General features: G+C 40.9%; 1 protein-coding gene across 7 annotated transcripts in view; it reads right to left on the reverse strand.

Moving 5' to 3' along the window:
• The window catches only part of sulf1 (sulfatase 1), a 177,444-nt gene that overhangs the window by 24,862 nt on the left and 134,810 nt on the right, over nucleotides 1-17,772 (reverse strand). For all 7 annotated transcript variants that reach the window (XM_062021273.1, XM_062021269.1, XM_062021271.1 and 4 more), the window contains 4 exons: nucleotides 14,175-14,439; nucleotides 13,681-13,920; nucleotides 9,852-10,003; nucleotides 7,634-7,803 (listed from right to left, as the gene is read on the reverse strand). In XM_062021273.1, coding sequence (XP_061877257.1) covers nucleotides 7,634-7,803; nucleotides 9,852-10,003; nucleotides 13,681-13,920; nucleotides 14,175-14,361 — 749 coding nt within the window. In that variant the 5' untranslated portion in view covers nucleotides 14,362-14,439. The remainder of the gene's footprint in view (nucleotides 1-7,633; nucleotides 7,804-9,851; nucleotides 10,004-13,680; nucleotides 13,921-14,174; nucleotides 14,440-17,772) is intronic.

Below are 17,772 nucleotides of genomic sequence, written 5' to 3' on the forward strand. Positions count from 1 at the left end.
AGCGGTCATGGTGGTAAGGTTATGAAATACATTGTCAGTCTGAAAGTAACAACACAAAGAAAGATCTCAGTTCCAAGCATGCAGGGACTTGTCTGTCACGTCTCTTAGCCCGCTGCCAAGTAGCAGGTGCCACAGTCGTCCGCCACGCTTGACAGGCGTCAGTAGCGGCTCTGTTAGCAGATGGAAACGTCTTGATACTGGTGTGCCAGGACCGGCTCTCTGCTCGCACAGAGACGAGAGTCTACTCGCGCCACAGCGCTCTTGGCTCAGACAAATCATTTGAGGGTTGGCACATGCTTGTGAAAATAAAAAGTTCTCCCCAACGCGAAGTTTGCATCAACGTCTGGACCGAGGAACTCAATAAGTCACGGTCATCTGAAAAATTGGGGAATAACATGAGTGAATAAACAGCAGGGAAGACGTTGAGTCTTGGTTATGGACGCTTCTCACCTGTGTCTCAAGAGGACCACATTTAAAAAGGGTACATGTGTATCAGGTTTACACTATTTTTCAACAAGTCCTAGAGGTCCCACAATAACGTTTTGACCAATATCTAGACTTTATGCTGCAATTACTAGACAGTTTAAAAGTGTGTCTGCAGCTTTAATGCCGATTAGCTGCGTTTGTCCACACCTGTCTCAGACAGTGTGTTTCCAAGAATCGCTATTGTGTACTTTATGCCATTTTTAGATATACACTAACTTTTCACTTGAAGAACAATGGAAATTAAAAAATGGGACATAGGGATGGGTATCCAATCCTGTATTTTTTTGGCACCGACCAAATACTGACAAATCTACCGGTCACCGATCATGTAAAATCCAACGGTGTCATGTTTTGGTACCTGGGTTGCGCGTGATGTCAGCCGGCCCTTTGCACTTCAGCACTTTGTGACCACTCCAGCAGCACTGAGAGCGGACTCAGCCAAACTACCTCCAGGTAATGTTGCAATTTTCAATGCGAACAAAGAAATTGACTCAAAAAAAGGCTACAACGTAAGTTAAGTAAGGCTCCACTTTTCCAAAAATGCGCAAGCTTAATGCTAATATACATTGGCTTTGCTATTGCCATGCTACTGATCAGCATTAGTGATTTTACATGGCAATTTTAACACCTCCAAATTTGTTGAAAACTACAACTAAGATGCACTTTACAAACAAATAGGTAATAAGTACAATATTTACAGTATCACCACTTTCTGTGGCGCAACAAAAACAAAAAACAAACTATACACCACTGCCATCTAACGTCTTGGACTTGCAACTGTAATTGCAACCTAATGTCATACCTTCAAATTACACTGAAATGTGATAATGAAACAAGCTTTAACAACTGGACAGTTGTCATAATTAGCTCATTTTTAAATGTTGCAATAAAAAAGGAGATTTTACTATCAAACAATTATTATTTATCCACCCACACAAAACTATCGAAAATTGGTACCGTTGAGAAACCGTATCGATTCAAAAGTGAACGGTACCCATCCCTAATGGGACAAGAAGATGCAATGTCAGCAACATTAGCTGTGTGAGCTACAATGCTAACATTACAGTCGAGTTTTAACAGTAGCATCATGCTAGGTTGGCCTATTCACTGAAGAAAATTATCAAACTTACAGCTCCAACTTCTCTGGCAGATCTATAGGCTTTATTTTTAGATGTATAGCGAAGCATTTTTTTAAAAAATGTTGCCATTTTTGATGTACACGAGGTAAGCTCATCCAATTAGTGGCGGGTCTAAGGTGGTATCATGTCTATAGGGAAACGTTTGTCCACTTTTGAGACAAGAGGTGCTCAAACAAGTGAGGTAAATGATGGATTTTTCTCACATTTAGGCCCAATCCCAATCTTCACCCTCACTCACGACTACTGGCCCTCACTCACTATCACCCTCGAAAGGAAGCAACAAGTGGTAGAGCTTTGTAATCTTCCCTAAGAATTGGGACACCACTTGCTACGTCACTGCATAATTGGGGCAGTAAGCGAATACATAGTTACAATACGTTTGCGCATACGTCCCACCTAGGGTTATCCCCATACCAGTATTTTTGGACAGGTACCAAAATGTATATCCATATGTATTTTTATACTTTGTGATAGTTTTCAAAATAAAGGGGACTACAAAAAATGTCATTATTGGCTTCATTTTAACAGACAATCGTATGATACATTAAACATGTTTCTTATTGCACTCAAAGAACAATTGAAGTTATGTGACAATCATTGGTACTTTAACTTTAACTTTAACTTTAACTTAATAAAAGGTATTAAACACACTGTTTTTTTCCAATTGCATTCAAAAAACAATTTACAGTTTTAAATATTACATATAGTCTACCATAATCTAGAATTAGGTTAGAATATCATAGAAAGCTTTATTGACATTATACTAAATGCTTCAATATTAAATTAATCACACAAAATGGTTGATTATATGACCAAAATAAACTCATTTAATTCATTCATGATTTATGGTTGTCATCTGTGCTTTAAGACAAATACAATAATTAGTAAATACTGAAGACAATACTATAGCTAAAAGTACACAGATAAGACATGTAGCAGGTAAAACACACATTGATAAAAATGAAAATAAATATATTTATTTTTTACAAAATTCAGTCAATTTACTTGCATTAATTTACGTTACGTGGGCGGTTTTGACTCCACTAATATTTGGCAACAAGCCAACCAGCTGTGTGCGTGTCTACGTATTAACATGTACACAACAGGGGAGCTGTTAATAATATTACATGTCACTCTTTACACTCCTTGTGCAGATCTGAATGCTTGTATTTACATATTTCCCTAAGTTTGAAGCAAAGGTGGTAATACTGTATTGCCACCTTTGGCGAGGCATGTTTTAAAGGCCTACTGAAACCTACTACTACCGACCACGCAGTCTGATAGTTTATATATCAATGATGAAATCTTAACATTGCAACACATGCCAATACGGCCGGGTTAACTTATAAAGGGACTTTTAAAACTTCCCGGGAAATATCCGGCTGAAACGTCGCGGTATGATGACGTATGCGCGTGACGAAGTCAGAGTAACGGAAGTTATGGTACCCGTAGAATCCTATACAAAAAGCTCTGTTTTCATTTCATAATTCCACAGTATTTTGGACATCTTTTGCAATTTGTTTAATGAACAATGAAGGCTGCAAAGAAGACAGTTGTAGGTGGGATCGGTGTATTAGCAGCGGACTTCAGCAACACAACCAGGAGGACTTTGTTGGAGCGCTAGCCGCGCTAGCCGCGCTAGCCGCGCTAGCCGCGCTAGCCGCCGACCTCACCTTGACTTCCTACGTCTCCGGGCCGCCAAACGCATCGGGTGAAGTCCTTCGTCCTTCCGCCGATCGCTGGAACGCAGGTGAGCACGGGTGTTGATGAGTAGATATGGGCTGGCTGGCGTAGGTGGAGAGCTAATGTTTTTAGCATAGCTCTGTGAGGTCCCGTTGCTAAGTTGCTAAGTTAGCTTCAATAGCGTCGTTAGCACAGCATTGTTAACCTTCGCCAGCCTGGAAAGCATTAACCGTGTATTTACATGTCCACGGTTTAATAGTATTGTTGATTTTCTTTTCTTCCTTCTATCCGTTATTTTTTTGTTTCTGTATGCAGTTAAAGCACGATGCTATCACGTTAGCTCGTAGCTAAAGCATTTCGCCGATGTATTGTCGTGGAGATAAAAGGCACTGAATGTCCATTTTGCGTTCTCGACTCTCATTTTCAAGAGGATATAGTATCCGAGGTGGTTTAAAATACAAATCCGTGATCCACAATAAAAAAAGGAGAGTGTGGAATCCAATGAACCAGCTTGTACCTAAGTTACGGTCAGAGCGAAAAAAGATACGTCCATCACTGTCTCTCAAGTCCTTCACTGTAACGTTCCTCATCTACGAATCTTTCATCCTCGCTCAAATTAATGGGGTAATCATCACTTTCTCGGTCCGAATCTCTCTCGCTCCATTGTAAACAATAGGGAATTGTGAGGAATACTAGCTCCTGTGACGTCACGCTACTTCCGGTACAGGCAAGGCTTTTTTTTATCAGCGAGCAAAAGTTGCGAACTTTATCGTCGATTTTCTCTATTAAATCCTTTCAGCAAAAATATGGCAATATCGCGAAATGATCAAGTATGACACATAGAATGGATCTGCTATTCCCGTTTAAATTAAAAAAAATCATTTCAGTAGGCCTTTAAAGCAGTGTTTGCAGCATGGCGCGTCTGTGTTGAAAGCGTCACCTTTATTGTTACTTTTGAAGCTTAGACACCTCCATATTGTGCTTCACGCACCCTCTTTATTAACCAGTAGAATTGTTTTTTTTTTGCTATTCTTCCTCTCTACACTTTCTGCTTGTATGCGCTTTGCGTGTGCGCATTGACGCACTCAAGCGCTTCGGCTCAGCAATGTAACCGCCGCACGGAAGCATGTGTGGATGAAAAAAAAAAAGTACCAGTATTTTTCAACGGCAGGAGTACATTTTTAATTCATTAGTACCTTGGTACTTTATTAGTTGTGGTGTACCGTACAAGCCTAGTCCCACCATTACATAACAACCCGGCAGCCACAATTGACGACTGTTGTTTCTTGCGAATTTTTCAAAGGTATGCAATGTTAGTGTTTTCACATTCGCAAGCTTTTTGTCACTATTTTAGCCTAACGTTAGCTAGAGTGGCTAGCTGGCTAATGTAGTAAACTAACGTGTGATATATTATATAACTTATCCAGAAATTTGAGATTTTTTTCCTGGCCCTCCATGGGCGAGTCGGCATCTGAAATCTCTCTTTCTGAAGGGCTAGATCCATACCCCCTACCCTTCGTTATGCTCACTACCCCGATATGCAAAGAGTATTGGGACCCCACGACCCTCACGGGAACGCGCAAAATTTAGGGATAGGGCTAAAAATTAGGGTGAGGGGGTGTATTGGGACTGCTCATAAATAGGCTATAAGGACAGAACATTATAAAAAGTCCCTTATAATAGAGGACCATCAAACTAAGAACTGTACACTATGAATATAGTGTTTATTTCCCTATAAATCATAAGAGGGCCACTTTCCGCTAATGGAACAAGAAGACTTACCGGTAATCAGGTGCTGCCTTTTGCTATGTGAGAAGAGTGAACTCCTCACCCACCTAGCCCTCACGGGCGGTCTAATAAGCCCAACAAAGGGACCCATCCATGGCCGACGGGCCAACAAGGTATGGGGCCCCCCCCCGACACCAAGAGGAACGAGGAATGTGGAGGTCAACACCTGCCACCTGTTACACACGCTCACTTGCTACTTTATTGGATACACCTTGATAATTGTAATAACACAGAATCTCTGAAATAAATCCCCCTGTCATGACAAAAGAATGTGTTGCCGTTTGATGGCATTAGCTGTGGATTACAACAAAATAAACATAGACACATCCATCAACGCTATTGTGTGCTGCAACGAGACGCTGCAGAAAAACCTGTGTTTAAAACGAGGCACAACCATGAGAGCGCAGGGACAGGACAGGGTTGGAAATAAAATGATGAAACTATACTGCTTAACATCTCAAATTAATGCACTGGACTAATGGCTAAACAAAAATTACTATTCAAAGATGAAAAAATACATTCGTAATGTGTAAATTCAACAAATTATGACCATGTTTTTGCATACATGACACAAGCACATACCCCTTCGGTCACCACGGGGGCCTCTGCCCCACCCCCGTCACATGGAAGCTGGGGCTAAAAATAAATTAATAATGCCACAAAGGCTGCTCCAAAGCACACAATGCATTCCTCCCGGCCCCGAGATCCACAGGGAGAAAGTACTGATTGATATGGACAGGGTCAGGAAGTCCTATGTGAATCACACAAGAGGAGGAGGGGGGCCAGAGGCACCAGAAAACTCGGAAAGACACTTGGAAAAACATAGGGAGGGAGGGAATGAATGGAGCGATGCAGCAACACGAGAGGTCGAGCAAATAGACAGGCGGGAAGTGGGGTAGAGACAACATGGGTGGAAGTGACAGGATCGGTAGGAGAAACTCTCTGGGTGCATGTTAGAACCCACCCAGTGATAGGACAACATGTTGTGGTTGTTAGCACCATTTATTGTACGTATCTACTATAATGTACAGAACAAATCAGGATTATGTAAATAAATGATTTTAATAAAAATAAGGAATGTATTTCGTATATACAGCAACTGTTTAGCTTAATTGCTTGTGTGATGGAGCTCTTAACTCAAAACACTTGTATCTCAAACCAACATTTTCCAATGAAATTAGTTGAAATCAATTGGTTTGGTGCTTTGTCCCCCTAAAACAGCACAATTTTAATATGTCTTTGAGATAAGAAATTTTGTGTGAAATCAATACAATATAATTTAGTACCAAAAATTACAGTTTCTCCCTTCCTTCCCATGGTTGGAAAAAAAAGTTATGTCGACCTCTAGCTAAAAGCTAATGCTAGAGAGTAAGCCCAGATGTAAAAGGGTTCACTGTAACATTTTCTACGGCAACTAATGGCGGGGATGCTTGTAACTCAAATTTTTGCTTGCAACTATTGATGTCCGATAATGGCTTTTTGCCGATATCCGATATTGTCCAACTCTTAATTACCGATACCAACCGATACCGATATCAACCGATACCGATATATACACTTGTGGAATTAACACATTATTATGCTTAATTTGGACAACCAGGTATGGTGAAGATAAGGTCCTTTTTAAAAAATAAAAATAAAATAAGATAAATAAATTCAAAACATTTTCTTGAATAAAAAAGATAGTAAAACAATATAAAAACAGTTACATAGAAACTAGTAAATAATGAAAATTAGTAAAATTAACTGTTAAAGGTTAGTACTATTAGTGGACCAGCAGCACGCACAATCATGTGTGCTTACGGGCTGTATCCCTTGCAGACTGTATTGATATATAATGTAGGAACCAGAATATTAATAACAGAAAGAAACAACCCTTTTGTGTGAATGAGTGTGAATGAATGTAAATGGGGGAGGGAGGTTTTTTGGGTTGGTGTACTAATTGTAAGTGTATCCTGTGTTTTTTATGTTGATTTAATAAAAAATAAAAATTTAAAAAACGATACCGATAATAAAAAAAACGATACCGATAATTTCCGAAATTACATTTTAAAGCATTTATCGGCTGATAATATCGGACATCTCTACTTGCAACTTAAAGCAGAACATTTAGCCAAGAGGCAGTTATTATCTCAAAACAGCTAATATTGGGCACTCTTAAATTGATGTACCACTGTATTGTCAATGCCATTTCAAAGAGCATAGAAAGTCAAATTAACACGCACAATATGTTTCTTCTCGTCAAAAATCCTCTATATAAAAGCAGCGCAGTGTTGCGAAAATGGTAGTAATTTTTTTTACCAACTGTAAAAATTATTGTTGAAGAGTCTCTATATGACAATAGTGCTCTGCTGTTTGTAAGAACCTTCTGCAAAAAGTCTACTCAAATTATATATAACAAGAATGCTATGGTGTTTTTAGGATAAGCTGCAAAAAACGTTAAGATTTGAACTAAAAGTGAGCTGGCCGGATTTCATTCTCCTGCCGGATTTAGTTGAAAGGCTGACATATTACACTTCAGACTGGCTTATACTCACATGTGCTGAGATGCGTTGGGGAAAAACTCTGCGTACTGCGGCGCAGAGTCCTCTGGGCCGTGAGGGGCAGCGTGGCTGATGACCATCATGACGGGGCGATGAGGGTACAACCTCTTGGACATGCGGAAAAAGTTAATGCTGTCGTTGGTGATGAGATCGGTGAAATAGTCCTTGGAAGAGAAGAAGAGAGTTGTTACCGCCATGACACGCTACTATTATAAGAGGGTGTGATGCAGGTTCATAGAGTACACGCAGTACCAATCTGTGGAGTCAACAGCTGGCAGTCTGCCAGTGTGTGTGTGTGTGTGTGTGTGTGTGTGTGTGTGTGTGTGTGTGTGTGTGTGTGTGTGTGTGTGTGTGTGTGTACAGTGTAATGGTTGTTCCCCTGTCTGGGTATCCCTGTGCTATTAAATGTGACACCACTTGATGTTGTTATGATAGCTCCAAACCTCATCTCTGAGATCACAATGCTCTGTATCCATCTAGTCCTAAACTCCTTTTTGTCCAACGAATTGCAAGAGAAATGAGGTGGCCATCTTGAAGGGCACACTGAATGTAGGAAATGCTTGGCCCTAAAACACGTTTCCACAACAACGCATTAGTGTTACACTTTGTCAAAACATTTATTCCAGACACGGTGTTGTCTGCTTTTTTTAAATGCACGCTGGGTTACACCCCAAGTGTTTGCCAAGTTTCCATCGGCAGATCAGCCTTGCTACCTGCAGCTGAGGTTGTTGCCTGGCATATGAGACACGTGGAAGGGTGTGCCTCGTTCACAATAAAATGCAGGATTTGACTGAAAATGCCAGAAGTAGCTTTGGCAGCCAGGCCTCTAGGGCCGAGGTGGCAGCTACTCGTGCATGAAAAGTCTAGTGTACAGTCATGACTGTAAATGACATTTACGGCGCCCCCTATGAGTTGTGGTCAAAATACTTTGGAAGACATGCTAGAATACAAGTAATTTTAAGTTTTATCATCATTAGACCAATGCTCAATGACCTATGGGCAAATAGTGAAGAGCCCCTGCAAAGAAAATATTTTTTTCAACCAATCTTGCTCAAATTTTACCAACGGTTGCTGGTCAGTGCCCCGAAAGGTGTATACCAAATTTAATGGTTATTTGGTTAAAAACTTAGATTTCAAGCCAACTTATGAGGGTTTAATAAAAATACTATGATGTATTTGTCTGAAAAATAATAGCACAGGAAACACAGTATGGGTACATGTTTTGCCCAATTTCCCCCCTACCGTGTGCTATAGTTGAGTAGAAGAGTTCTATAAAAATGCATTGGGTCATAATTGTGGATGGATGTTCCAGGCCAAGTGTATCTTCCCAAAAAGTATTGTGATGCTGATTAGTAGAAAGTAGCGACCGTTCATGCATGACTTCATTTCACAATTTCTTTTTTCCCCATTATGGGTGAGGGTGGCTTTGAGTTTACAAGAGTCTCATTGCAACACAATGACCCCGTGTTCAAGCTGCACTGTTTGAAGAATGTACTGACAGGGTCTAAAAAGAAGGCCTAGTGGTTGTCCTGGTGGTGCAAGTTCACCATCTTTTTAGCACCAAATAGGAAATAGAGAGTTCATTTGCTTTAAAAAAACCACAAACTGCTGACCATGTTTGAGTCCTGTAAACACCTCTGCCCGCAACCTGCGGGCAACCTTTACGCCTCCATCCAAGTTGGTAGAGGAGTTGCTGTGTAAACGTTTGTTTGCTCATCTTTTGCACAGCCCGTCACGAAAGCTCACACATGTCCCGACGATAAATCTCATGTCCACAAGATCACGAACTCTGGGGAGATGTTGGCACGGGACTGCGAACACTCACTGACAGCTCTTAGGAAAACACGCAAGGAAGATGGATCCAGGGCCCCAAACAGACAGGAACGACCACAGAGTTCATCTTCGGGGTAGGTCGGTGGTAAAATGAAATTCCCTCACGTTCCTTTTTTTAGCGCAAAAATCACACCAATCCAAAGGTGGTGTTTATCCCACCCGACATTGACTTCTCATTTAGGTGCTTAAATGTTACTGTCTAAAAGTTGAGGTAAGTTGAGTCATCGAAGTCATCTCATGCCCTTTAATTCCGTGAAAATTCTTTCAAACTTGGATCACAACATTGTGATAAGAGAAGTGCTCCAGCGTCTGGATTTATACGAGGAACCTGTAATTTGTTGGTGCAATAAAGGGAAAACAAATGCGTGGGACGACATACCTTGGCATAATTTGCACCGTGTTTCTCCTTGTAACCATTCCGACAGACTGTGTAATTATAGAAGCGGGAATTTTTGATCAATCCGACCCATTCGCGCCACCCAGGCGGGATGTAGCTGCCGTTGTACTCATTGAGGTACTTGCCAAAGAAAGCTGCAAAAGAAAGAGAATTGACTAAATCAAAAAGTGTGCGTTCATATAGTTTTGTACAGAGAGCCAGTCTGTCCATTGTAAAGGCTAATTGCAGACTAGCGCAAAAAACGCAGGTCAAGCGGCATCCGCGCAAGACCCCACCGAGCTTCCCGGTCTACCGCCTTCCCATTACTCACATGGACACTGTCTGATGAGACTTGACAATGACCTGGCAGGCTTAGCATGTTTGCATTTCTCACAGCAGACAGCCAGGCAGGCAGCGCGGTGGAGTCGAGCTTAATGTAAAAAATGCACTGGCTGGTACTGGTCTGAAGTGAGTCTGCTAAAGGTGAAGGGAGCATAACCTGAAGAGTTGCACGTTCCCATAAAAAAAAAAAATGTATACTGCATTGAGCTCAATAAACTAATTATAAGAAGGTCCCTCCTTTTTTAATTAGGAAAATTAAGATAAAATGAACTAATGTTAGTTTTTATGCATAAGCCTCTAGAACTCAAATATTTACGACTGTTTTCTCAGTAAAACGTGCAGCCTTATATATTTGATGATTCATTGAAATTGACAGACTGCATAAACTTGTGGACAAATAGCGGCCATGTCATTGAACTGTATGTAATTGTATGCTTTGATGTCACTACTACAGATATTAATCAGGATAGTGCCTGATATGTTACTCTGTCTTGTTGAACTTGTGGGAGGAAAAACGGACCCAAGATTTGCAGAAATTGATCATATTAGACGTATTACAATTGAGTCAAGCTTTGCTATGACGTTAAGGTTGCATAATTGACAGTTGTGGTGTGGGAATTTTTTGAAAATCTAGAACAGATTTGTTGATTTTCGTTTTGTGACTGGTAGAAAATAAAGAAGATTAGGAATTTACATTATGTTATACAAGTTTTTTTTAAAATTATTTTGCTGATTTTCATTTTGTGACTGGAAGAAAATAAAGAACATTATGGGCATGACTTACTAAAGGTTTGTGTGTACTAAAACATGTGCAAACTTGATAGAAACAAAAACAAACACAAAGGATTGCGCCTCTTTAGTGAGCAGAATAAGGAGCGCAATCCATTTAGACTGGGTCTGGCTTCAGAATATATGCTAATCATCAGAACTCCCACAATACTGGGAGGAAAAGATGCAAACAATTATTCTGCACACGCAGTTTTAATTATCAAAAATAAAACTCAACTGCTAACACCATTTTGCGTCTTTATTTGGCATGCGCAACCTGGCAGTTTGTATAGCTGTGAGAAAGGAAGCAATCGTGCTGCAGCACATGTATGGACTGCCAAAAAATAAAAATACATGTATGGACTGCCAAAAATAAAAATACAAGAAAAATCTATTCAGCAATATATCATATTACCAGTTATTTGCTGCTGGATGACTTCGGGAACTGATTAAAATTAATTCAATTGATGCGTTTTTGTGTCTTCCGGCGTTATTTTTTCTAATGACGTTTGTTTTTCATACAGTATATAAGATATTTACATATTGTATCCCTTCTTGCAATATGCATTTTCTTCTTCACATTCGCAGTCAGTGCTGCAGCCTCTCTGAAGAGCGCACTAAAGAAATAAGTGGTTTCATTGTAGGACTGCTTCTAAAATGCCCATAAAAAGTGGTACGTGCTGCTTGTTTGAAAATATAGCATACAAATACACATATACTCACATACATACATAGGTACCTACACTCCCACATACATACACAAATACAGTACATACCTACACACTCAAAGTTTGTACATCCACATGCACATTCACTGTACAAACATACATATACACATACTGTACATATACATTCACTGTACAAACATACATATACACATACTGTACATATACATTCACTGTACAAACACATACACACATTCTGTACATATACAAGTACATATACATAGATACACTCATGCACATAATCACTTTTCATCAAACATATACTAACGTTGTTGCCCTAGTTTAAACTGGGTAACACATGGCACACTGACAAAGCTTAACCTACTGTTACCAATCTACAAGGTTAATATAGGTTGCTTCTCTTTCTTCCCCTCCATTTTTCTGCATTATGGGCATTTGGGGCGGTATGGCGTAGTGGGTAGAGCAACCGTGCCAGAAACCTGAGGGTTGCAGGTTCGCTCCCCGCCTCTTACCATCCAAAATCGCTGCCGTTGTGTCCTTGGGCAGGACACTTCACCCTTGCCCCCGGTGCCGCTCACACCGGAGAATGAATGATGAATGAATGAGTTGTAAATATGAATGATGGGTTCTCACTTCTCTGTGAAGCGCTTTGAGTGTCTAGAAAAGCGCTATATAAATCTAATCCATTATTATTATTATTATTATTATTGTTCATTATCAATAGCGCTATTTCTATTGGTAGTTGTATTGCTCCATTTGTAGTGTAATAATGCTCATTGTCATTTTTTATTTTCGCTAACTGCTTATTTGCTATCACTTTTACCATCATATTTGTACATGTCGTATTTGCTGATGTTGCTCTATTGTTGTTGTTGTTGTTGTTGTTGTTGTTGTGTTTGCTGTTGTTTTTTTCCTCTGTCTAATCCCCCTCTTGTCCCACAATTTCCCCCTTTTTTTTCTCTTTCTATCCCCTCCTGCTCCGGCCCGGCTGCACCAAATGATAATATAAATACATTTAATAAAGTCAAATACAAATAAGGCAACAAAAGAAGTATCCTACACTTCTCTTTTGTAAAGTAAATCTGAACAGCCTATATGGGCATCTACATCAACTATGTGATTTGCCTGAGAAGCTGGACAGGACACAAAAACAACAAAACATAGCAATAGGTAAATGATCGAGTGTCTCTGTAGTGAAAGCACTGTATAGTCCTTGTAAAAACCTCATTTAAGTGGTCTGCACCACTTTTCAATTGCACACGCACTGTTAGTAGATCACACGCAACACTAATAGTACAAACAATTTATATTGTTTTCACACGCTGTTTAGAGCGTGATATTTTGATTTTATTAGATCAGGCCCTATGTGTTTACATTGATCTAGCATGTTTTAGCACACATTAAAAAAAATATTTTGTTGATTTTGTTTTGTAAATGGTAGAAAATAAAGAATATTAGGAGTTAAATAATGATAAATGGGTTATACTTGTATAGCGCTTTTCTACCTTCAAGGTACTCAAATCGCTTTGACAGTATTTCCACATTCACCCATTCACACACTGATGGCGGGAGCTGCCATGCAAGGCACTAACCAGCAGCCATCAGGAGCAAGGGTGAAGTGTCTTGCCCAAGGACACAACGGACGTGACTAGGATGGTAGAAGATGGGGATTGAACCCCAGTAACCAGCAACCCTCCGATTGCTGGCACGGCCACTCTACCAACTTCGCCACGCCGTCCCTAGAGTTGACATTTATTTTGCATGTTTTAGCAAACAACAATTGTGCTCTTGCCAGGTATTTGCTCGTAATCACATTTTTTCGGTGCAGAACATTTGGTACTCGATATAACTTCCTATAGTCATGCGTTTACTCCCTAAACAAATACAGTACAGCCAGAGCAGGAAAACACTGTTTGATAGTTGGTTCTGTATGTACCGAACCCTGATTATGGAATACCATTATTCGCTAAAATAACACTAGAAGTCCTCACTAGACATTGTCTACTTAAAAAAACAAACATCCTTGTCAAACCAACCTGTCCTGTAGCCGGTGTTGTTGAGGTAGACTGCGAAAGAGCGTGGCTCGTGCTGAGCTTGCCAGGAGGGTGACGAGCAGTTCTCGTTGTTGGTGTAGGTGTTGTGGTTGTGGACGTACTTGCCCGTCAGCATGGAGGAGCGTGACGGGCAGCACATGGGTGTGCTGACGAAGGCATTGGTGAACGAGGTACCTCCGTCCTCCATGATCTTGCGGGTTTTATTCATCACCTGCAGAGAGCCTGGGGAAGGAGGAGGTATGGAGTGGAAATACTGAATAAATGGGCAGGCCATTTTACAAGAATGGTGGCTTTGCATCAAGTAGTGTTTGAGTGACTGAAATGACTTGACCTTTACTCAGAGTGGCAAATAATTAGAATGTTAATGGGACAGATGGCCGTTGAGAGCTACGTTTAATATTTCATGTGAAGAGGACGACCACAGAAAACAAAGACTTAAGTAGAAACCGAATAAAGATGGAAGAGAAGTGGCCTACCCAGTTCTACATCCTGGTCGTCAGTCATGATGAGGATAATGTTCGGGCGGATATTCCTGCGGTCTCTCTGGATGCGACCCCTCAGGCCCTGGGCCCTAGTGGTTGTGTAGGCCGAGCTCCCCGGAGTCCAGTCCAGAGAAAACAGCGCCAAGCAAGACAGCCACTGTACCAGCATTTTGTCCAACATAAGGCACAACAGGGTAGTCCAATTGAAGTCCAGCCGGGCCACTCACTCGCACCCTGTAGCTCTCAAAGCCGTGCTGAACTGCAGAGAAACATATAAGGAAAATAACATTTTAAAGCAGAAACTCCCCGTAGGTAAAGTAACGTATATTTACTTCACACTGTCTAATTCTGCTCACAAATCATACACAAACACCAGCTCATCCGTAAAAAGCTTTGAGTGGTTGATGGTCCACCACGGAAAACTTTAACAGCTCCAACATATGTCGTGCTGAAAAGATTACTTTCTGACGCAAAAAACAATCCCTCAACAAAAAAATAACTACCTGAAAAACCAATTGAAGCAACAAAGAGGATGCGGAAAAAACAGACCTCAGCTCAGAGGGTTCCACAAGTCTCTTGTATTCATGTCTTTTCCATCACAAGCTCACATCTGTCTCTCCTGCTTTGAGATAACACAACTACATCCCTAACGGAGAAACAGCCATCTAAGCGTGCTGAGCCCACGTCATTGGCTGTCAGCACCTTCCTGTGTCGACCAATTGTAGGCCACTTACCGCCCATCACTCAAAATTCACCCCCTACCTCCGTCCTACGCAATGAGTCAAGCGTGACTCAGGGCCAGTTGGGAGGATGAGACCACACTAGGGGGAGGAAGGGGTTAGGGGCACCGAGGGCAGAGAGAGAGTTCCGCTACATTAACCCCAACGCCACACTCGCCAATCAAAGCTGACCCACAGCACTTCCCGGCCTCCTATAATCTCATGGCCGGTCTCTTAAAACACAGTCAAATTGATGTCTGTCACCAATAAAAAAAATCTAATTAGTTTGATTGGATTCCACCAATAAATCTCTCCAATGAATTTGAAAAACGAGCGTCTAGTGGGCGTGAGGTCAGATGATCAATCCTGCTGAGTGGCACCACACTGCTTCCTATTCTGAGGTAATGGCCTGGAAACAAATGGCAGGTCTATGACACCTGAGCCTCTCCAGGCAGCTCCGCTCTTTTAACCCAGGATTCAGAAAGGGCGTCCTCAAACTGGATTTGGGCACTCACACTTTGCTTTAGCTTGTTTGCTTGTGCCATCACTTCCCCCCCAAACTCTGATTTCAACTCAGTTCTATGTTGCAATGTGGCAGCTCTCATTAATTACTTGCGAAAGGAGCTATTGCATTATATAAATGTATTTTTTTTACGTGCAAAAATGTACTTGCCGATTTTTGGAGTATTTGAAGTATTCCTATTGATTTATCCTATTAATTGTGTTGGTTATCATTCAAAACTGGCGGAAAGTGATTGCATTATTTAAATCTATGGCTGTTGCACACATGCACAGGCATCATGCCGTGCTCTTTGCATCCTCTCCCAATCATGCCAGAAAAGGGGAAATGCACTAAAATTGAGCCCTCAGTGCTAGACTTTAGGCTTGAAGTGATCCCAAGTATGGTAGGATTAACGAAGTACAAGTGCACCCTAAATAATCCTAAAGTCAAAATCCATGCTTTGCCAGTCACATGACATAATGCGCACGCATATATGCAGAATTCATAGAGTGACTGTTGTCAGTTCTTAATAAAACCCAAAGAATAAAGTTAAAGTTAAAGTACCAATGATTGTCACACACACACTAGGTCTGGCGAAATTATTACTCAAAATAAGCACAAGTCAAAACCCAATGCACGCTCACTTACTCGTCAGTGCGTTAATGTAAAAAGCAAATCATTTGAACAATGTGATCGGTCCTCTCGCAAGTAATTCATGACAGACACCACCTTACGCAAGATAAATAATCAGAATGACTAGAATTAAGCTTGAAAATAACACACAAAGTCAGGGAAATTGCAGTAATAGAACAGTAGTGGGAAGTAAGCCCAAATACGTAATAACTGGCCTGTAGCAAGTATACTCTAAGATCCAGTTAGGGTCCAAAAATGTATCCCAAAATAATCAAATTATGTTATTACAGCAAGTCCCTGAAAAAAATCTAAATCCTATTGTCATCACTTCACAATGTTAGCAAATGTAATCAACTCTTGGCTGTACCTTTTGGCTTTTGGCTTGGTGCTCCATCACGCTTCTGCTTCTCTTCCAGTTTTATGATAACCGCGATCATCTGCGATTTAAGAGCACTTTGCTCGGTAGCCCCTGCGCTCCAGATGAACAGCGTCTGGGCCAGACAGCCCAGTCATCGTGACAGCCCTATGCAAACATTGGCGCCCAACGGACAAACACCCCTTCCACTGCACAGCGGGCAGAGTGCACACAACCTCACGTTAAATCACTCACACCCAAACCTCTGTGCAAACAAACAGTGGCACGTAGAATCTCTGAAGACACTCGTGTTACAACATTTCTGTGGCGAGGGGCTACAAAATCGCAGAAACAATATCCTGACAAAAACCTCACATGTCTATTTCTGTCAGGCTGTAAAAGACCTGCTAACTAGGGTAATGTTAGCAACCCTGAAAATGTCACTTTACATGCCAATGGCTCTCAGTGATAGTCAGTTCATGCCAATTAAAGTGGCAGAGCGGACAAGAAGGTTCATTGTGGAATCTGCTACAAATCCTGTGTCATTGATACGGTTGGCTAAAAGGCTATCAATAGCTCTACTGTCTGAAACAAGCTCGATGCCAGGGATGATTAAATGCCACACGCACAGCGACCAATAGGATGTGACTGCAAGTGCGAGGAATGATCCGCAGCTGCCGTCGCCAACAATAGACGTCCCCTTGAACTGTGCTTTACCTCTTATCCTTGGATTCACCTTTTACATTTTGACTTATCAGACCAAGGTTTTTGAAGCAGTGTGTTTGCCAATGGTGCGACTAAGTCACTGGATTAATGGGACAATGGATGGGAGAAACTTAAAGATCCCTCACTATAATGTTTTTAAAGCTTTTTTCAAATGAGGGTCTCACAAAAGTGTACTGAAAGTTTGTTGACTAAAAACTAGCCTTGATGATGGGAATGCAACATTTTGCATGTCTGTAGCTTTATGCTAACAAGCTGTTTGTCCAAGCCAGTCTTTGAAACGGTATTGTGCACTTTAACTACTTTTTACATCTACACTGTAACTCAGAAATAGTCCAACATCATAGATGCAGTACATCACATACAACAATGCAACTTGAAGGAGTGCAACAGGACGACACAAACGTTAGCAACACTAGCCTAGCTATGTGAGATATATGGTAACATTACGGTTACAATTTAAAAGCAGCACCATTCTAGGTTAGCCTATTTGTTGTTGTAAAACAAAATTATCAAAACTACACCTTCCACTTAGTTGACAGACCGGTAGGTTTTGTTTTAAGATGCGTAGCGAAGCCTACTTTATAACCGGATAGATTTTTGCCACCGTTGGTGCTCATAAGGAAGCGCTAGGGACATTTTTTCCTGTTAATAAACATT

Source organism: Entelurus aequoreus, linkage group LG15 (assembly GCF_033978785.1).
Source record: "Entelurus aequoreus isolate RoL-2023_Sb linkage group LG15, RoL_Eaeq_v1.1, whole genome shotgun sequence".
Lineage (NCBI taxonomy): Eukaryota > Metazoa > Chordata > Actinopteri > Syngnathiformes > Syngnathidae > Entelurus > Entelurus aequoreus.